The sequence below is a fragment of the Propithecus coquereli genome, unplaced genomic scaffold (assembly GCF_000956105.1).
Source record: "Propithecus coquereli isolate 6110/MARCELLA unplaced genomic scaffold, Pcoq_1.0 Scaffold74, whole genome shotgun sequence".
Lineage (NCBI taxonomy): Eukaryota > Metazoa > Chordata > Mammalia > Primates > Indriidae > Propithecus > Propithecus coquereli.
In genome coordinates this window covers 4,073,998-4,079,997 of record NW_012153507.1, presented here as the reverse complement: position 1 = coordinate 4,079,997, position 6,000 = coordinate 4,073,998, and the positions used below count along the sequence as shown (strand labels likewise).

Below are 6,000 nucleotides of genomic sequence, written 5' to 3'. Positions count from 1 at the left end.
TTTTGATCAGGAAAACATATTAGAACTTTTATTTCCATAAGAATTGATCACTAATCATTACTCTGATTTTGAAAAGTGATCAAGATAAACATGTACCAAGTACCCAGGGGAGGAGGTGGTCAGAGGGAAAGGCAGGTGGGTAAACAGTTATTCTGTAAGGGTAGGGGAATATAAACCAGATAGTGGGAGCATGGAGGAAGGGCAGATAATGGTTGCACCCTGGGGAAATAGTCGCCTAGCAAGGTGAAATTGAAACTGATTTTTTTTAAGGGTGGATAGGACATCGAAGAGGATGGAGAAAGGAATTGCTCTAAAAGGTGAAGAGTGTGCAAAGTCAGGGAGGCGGAGCAGCTGGAATTCAGGAGACCAGGGGGACCGATAGCCAATGAGGCCAGGCATGTGGGCAGTGGCTGGATGGTGTGGGTCTAGAATGCTATGTGTAGAGGGTTAGACTAGATCTATTAAAACAGTTGGATAATTTTGAGCAGCAGAGCTCTTGTATCTCATTTGTACTGCCAACAGTTTCCTCTGATGGCAGTATGGAGGACAGATTGCATCTGAAAATAACAAGAGTCCAGTGTTAGGAGGATATGGGTGGTATCAAGAGAAATCTGAAACAGAGGCTATGTTATATGGTAAATTTACATCTTTAGTATACAGATTATAACAATGTAAGATATATTAGCAATGTTTAGAAGTATGTGACATTTCTCCTGGTTAACATCAAGGATTTTATGTAGTGTTGCCATGTGTGGTTATACAGGTTACTCATCACAACAGTGCCTGACCAAGGGGTGGGGATAAAATCTTGATCTAGTTCTACTTGCCAAGCTGTGAATCTTGGCATGGACTGTGTCCACCCAGAGGAGGTTCCATTTCCTAAATTGCACAAAAGTAATATGACTAACAGCAGCCCCAATAACAGCCCCAATAGTTACTGCCCTTTTCCATGCTAGGCCCACTTTCATTCTTTAGAGTAAGCAGTGAAATAAAGTATCAAGTCACTGAGAGAAGCCAGGCATGGTGACTCACACCTGGAATCCCAGCACTTTGGGAGGCTGAAGCTGGAGGATGGCTTGAGTTCGGGAGTTTGAGACCAACCTGATCAACATAGCAAGACTCCCATCTCTACAAAAAAATAAAAAAATTAGCTAGGCATGGTGGTATAAGCCTGTAGTCCTAACTACTTGGGAGGCTGAGGTGGGAGAATCGCTTGAGGTTGCAGTGAGCTATGGTGATACTGCTGCACTCTAGTCCGGACAACAGAGCGAGACCCTGTCTCGGATTAAAAAAAAAGAAAAAAAAAGACACCAAGAGGCAGAAACCAGTCAAAGCTCCCATTATATTCTACCAAAGGCAGCAGCAAGCAACATTTAGCTAATGTAGTTAGTACCTGTTCTGTTTTTCAGCCTTTCAGAAAGATGATATTACCTCGCAAGTCCGAGAAGCCCAGTACCCCCAGCACAGTCCAAGCCCAGGCCTGCGGGCACCAGTGGGCGACTGCCTTTAGGGCAGACGACAGCCAGTCATAACCTGGGGCGCTCACTTGAGGTCAGTTCAGTGGTCAGGCACGGTTCAGTACATACCACATGCGATATGTGCAAGAAGCATAATTCCTAGTTACATAGAGACTTGTCTTAGAAATTTTTCAATGTTCTGTTTTTATCCCTTGTGGTAAGATGTTCTATTTGGCTTTTGGGAAAGGCACACACAAATCTAGGTGTGATTTAGGCAAGGACAACTTGGTCACTTTTGCTAATCCCAGCGGTTTCCCACAGGAAACAGTAATTTTTTTTATCTCTGTGAATTTTGGAGTTTTAAACCTAAAAGGGGGATATGTCCAGGGGTCTCCTAGAGTGGGGTCCTCACAGAGTTTTCTGTAATAAATGTGCCTTTGCAAAGAGTATCTTCTTGCCCGGGGCTTGATCCAATTTGTTCCTTAATTTTAATTTTGTTTGTCTGAGAGGTAAGAAGGTAAATGGATGCCTGAAGATCAGGGGTTGGCGAACTGCGGCCTATGCCCTAAGAAGAAGGTTTATGTTTTTAAATAGTTGGAAAAGGTCGAAAGAACAATAATATTTTGTATGATACGAAATTTGAATGTCAGTGTCCTAAACACCTTTTTGTCAGAACAAGCCACGCTCATTCACGTATGCGTTGTCTGTGGCAGCTCTCAAGCTACAACTGCAAAGTTGAGGCATTGCAACAGAGACTACGTAGCTTGCCTAAAATATTTACTATCTGGCCTTTTGTAGAAAAAGTTTGCTGACCTCTACTCTAGGGAAACAGTCTAAAGATATACAGGACTGATGTATTTTACATTTTCTCTAATGCTGTCTTCCTCTTCTTTTTTTTTTTAAAAAGCTTTATTGGGACATAATTGACATACAAAGGAGTGCTCATATTTAAAGTGTATAATTTGATAGATTTTGACATACGTAAATACTCATGAAGCCATCACATCAGTGTGTCCATTCACCTCCAAAATTTCCTGGTGCCCCTTTGTAATCCCTTCCTCTTGCCCCTTCCTGTCCCACATTGTTCCCAACAACTACTGATTGGCTTTCTGTCACTATAGATTAGTTTACATTTTCTGGAGTTTTGTATACGTGGAGTCTTACAGAATGAACTCCTTTTTTATCTGGCTAATTTCACTAAGCAAAAGTATTTTGAGATTCATCCATGTTGTTGTGTGTATCAATAATTCCTTCTACTTTTTTTTTTTTGCTGAGTAGTATTCTGTTGTAAGGATGTATCAGATTTGTTTATTCATTTACCTCTTAATGGGCATTTGAGATTTTTTATGTTTGTGATAATTGCATATAAATTTTCTATGAACATTTGGGTACAAGTCTTTGCATGGATATATGTTGTCTTTTCTATTGAGTAAATACTTAGGAGTAAAATGGCTTTGTTTATATGGCAGATGTATATTTAACTCTTTAAGAAACTGTCAAATAATCTTGAAGTGGTTGTACCATTTTACATTTTCACTGGAAATGTTTGAGAGTACCAGTTTCTTCACAGGAGCCAACACTTGCTATTATCCAACAGCGTTTGAACTATCTACTTATATGAAGTATGAGCAAGAGTTTGTAATAATTTGATTAATTTAGGCTGTGTTGACCACACAAAATTGATTCAGTATTTTTTTTCTCCCCAAGACAGAGTGTCCCTTTATCACCTGGCTAGAGTTCAATGGCATCATCATAGTTCACTGCAACCTCAAACTCCTGATCTCAAGCGAGTCGCCTGTCTCAGCCTCCCGAGTAGCTGGGACTGCAGGCATGTGCTGCCGTGCCCAGCTAATTTTTTCGTACAGATTGGGTCTCGCTCTTGCTCAGGCTGGTCTTGAACTCCTGACCCCAAGCAGTCCTACTTCCTTAGCCTCCTAGAGTGCTAGGTTTACAGGCATGAACCACTGGCCCAGTTTTAACAATCAACTTTGGGGTCTAGGCTGGATGTGGTGTCTCACATCTGTAATCTCAGCACTTTGGGAGGTGAAGCGGGAGGATAGCTTGAGGCCAGGAGTTCAAGACCAGCCTGAACAACATAGTTAAGACCCTGTTTGTACAAAAAATAGAAAAATTAGCTGGGTGTGGTGATGTGCGCCTAAAGTCCAGCAACTCAGGAGGCTGATGCAGGAGGATCGCTTGAGCCTAGGAGCTGAGGTTGCAGTGAGGTATGATGATGCCATTGTACTCTAGCCTGGGCAATGGAGCGAGACCCTATCTCAAAAAACAAAACAAAGCAAAGCAAAACAAAACTTTGGGGTCTAAATTTAGATTTACCGAGAAAAGTGATTGAGTGTATGGAATTATTACCACAGAATCCCCTTCTTTTACACAGTAGAAAGCAAATGTCACTCCGTCACTTTAAATGTGCATAAAATGTGTGACCCTTCCACTCTCCACCCCATTTTAGGATCAAAGTCCTCTGAGACACTGTGAGCTTCTAGCCTGTGGGCACATCAAAGGGGAGCTTGTCAAAAGCACAGATTTCTGGGCACTATCCCCAGAATTCTGTCCAGAGGTCTAGTTTGGGGCCCAGGAACCTACTTTTTTCTTTTTTTTGGAGATAAAGTCTTGCTCTGTTGCTTGGGCTAAAGTGCAGTGGCGTCATCATAGCTCACAGCAATCTCAAACTCCTGGGCTCAGGCGATTCTCCTGCCTCAGCCTACTGAGTAGCTGGGACTACAGGCGCACACCACCATGCCCTGCTGATTTTTCTATTTTTTGTAGAGACAGGATCTTATTATGTTGCTCAGGCTGGTCTTGAACTCCTGGCCTCAAGCTATCCTCCCACTTTAGCCTCCCAAAGTGTTAGGATTGCAGGTGTGAGCTACTACGCCCAGCCTTAGGAACCTACATTTTTAAGAGGCACCATAGTTGAGTCTGTTGTGTATACTTTGTTACACCTAAGTATCATAATTTGGGGACTATTTGTTTGCAGCATGGTGGTATTTATTACACATCATTCAAGTGTAAGATACAGGATTTCAAGTGAGGTCTTTGGTCAGTAGGCTAGTCAAATACAAACCTCCTCATGGTTTATTTTCACTTTTTGCATTTTTGGGTTGTTCATGCATTATAACTAGATTGACTATTATCAGCCTCATTTCAACCATGTCAAAACCCCTCCCACCCTCATACTGCCCTCTGCCCCCAGGTCTTTTTATTTTATTTTTTTCTTTTTCACAATAAATCAGAGTCCATGATAGAATCGATGGGAGGGTAAAGTGATAGCTTTATGGGAAGTTAAAATGTTTTTTTTTTCTAAAGTAACCATTTATTGTCTTGAGTTTATGTGCTGAGTGCATTCACTTAAATAGTACAATCGTTATCAAACATAAGGTGGGAATGTTTGTTTCTGTTAATCCTGTAGTGAAATTTAAATACAGTATTGCTTTTCTCTTTTTGAAAATGTACTCTGCTTAGAACTATTTTGGTGGAAAACTCTCTGCTCAAGGGAAAATGCCTTGGATTGAATATAACCACGAAAAAGTTTCTGGCACAGAATTCATCATTGATTTTCTGGAAGAGAAACTTGGAGTGAATTTAAACAAACATCTTGGCCCTCATGAAAGAGCCATCTCCAGAGCGGTGACCAAGATGGTGGAGGAGCACTTCTACTGGTGAGTCCCCTCTGGGTCGTCCCATCCTTCTGACATAAGCCCCGAGTTCTGTTCCACCTTTTGGTGCTCTTCCCACCTTTGCAAAAGCTTTCTACATTAACAGTTTGGGATGAGAAGGCTGACTGACTCAGGGGTCACAGTTATGACTGTTAGGTTTCTGAGTATCTAGACCAGGACTCAACAGTTTCTGTAGAGGACCAGCACGTAAATATTTTAGGTTTTGCTGGTCGTAAGTCTTTGTGGCAATTGGTCAGCTCTGCCATTTTATTGCAAAAGCAGCCATAGACGGTATGTCAATGAGTAAGCATGACTAAGTTCCAGTAAAGCCTTGTTACAGACACTGAAGCTTGAATTTAATCTTCTTTTGATTTTTAAAAATCATTTAAGAATGTAAAAACTTCTCAGCCTGTGGGCTGTAGTTTGCTGAGCTTTGATATAGACTGCAGCTCACGGAGGTGAGGGCAATATTTCAATTGATTAGGCTCAGGGCTCTTCACCAACACTGTACAAACTGTGGAATTAAAGTAATATTATGACAGATTCCCAGAGGAGGGAATGGAAGAATAAGTCAAGATAGAATTCCTAGGTGAAATAAATTATACGACCTTTGTAAGATTACTGTCACTTTTCCTTAGATAACAAGAGCTTCTCTCTGTTCCAGAAGTAAAGCATACTACTCCTTTCTGGAGTTTCTTTGCTCTAATTTCTTAACTTCTACTTTGTATTCCCCAAGTTTGAAGCATCGCACAAGTCGTGTTAATAAGTCGCTCCTCTTTGGCTCATTGTGGCCTTGAGCTGGCTGTGACATCATGTGAGTTAAGCAGATATGGTTCTTCTTGCTTTGCAAATTCTCTTGTCATCTGAGT

The 6,000-nt window shown here is 41.3% G+C and overlaps 1 protein-coding gene across 1 annotated transcript in view; it reads left to right on the top strand.

Annotated features, from left to right (window-relative positions):
- Window positions 1-6,000, top strand: part of FAXC (failed axon connections homolog (Drosophila)) — a 71,662-nt gene that overhangs the window by 16,659 nt on the left and 49,003 nt on the right. The window contains exon 3 of the mRNA XM_012661869.1: window positions 4,938-5,134. Coding sequence (XP_012517323.1) covers window positions 4,938-5,134 — 197 coding nt within the window. The remainder of the gene's footprint in view (window positions 1-4,937; window positions 5,135-6,000) is intronic.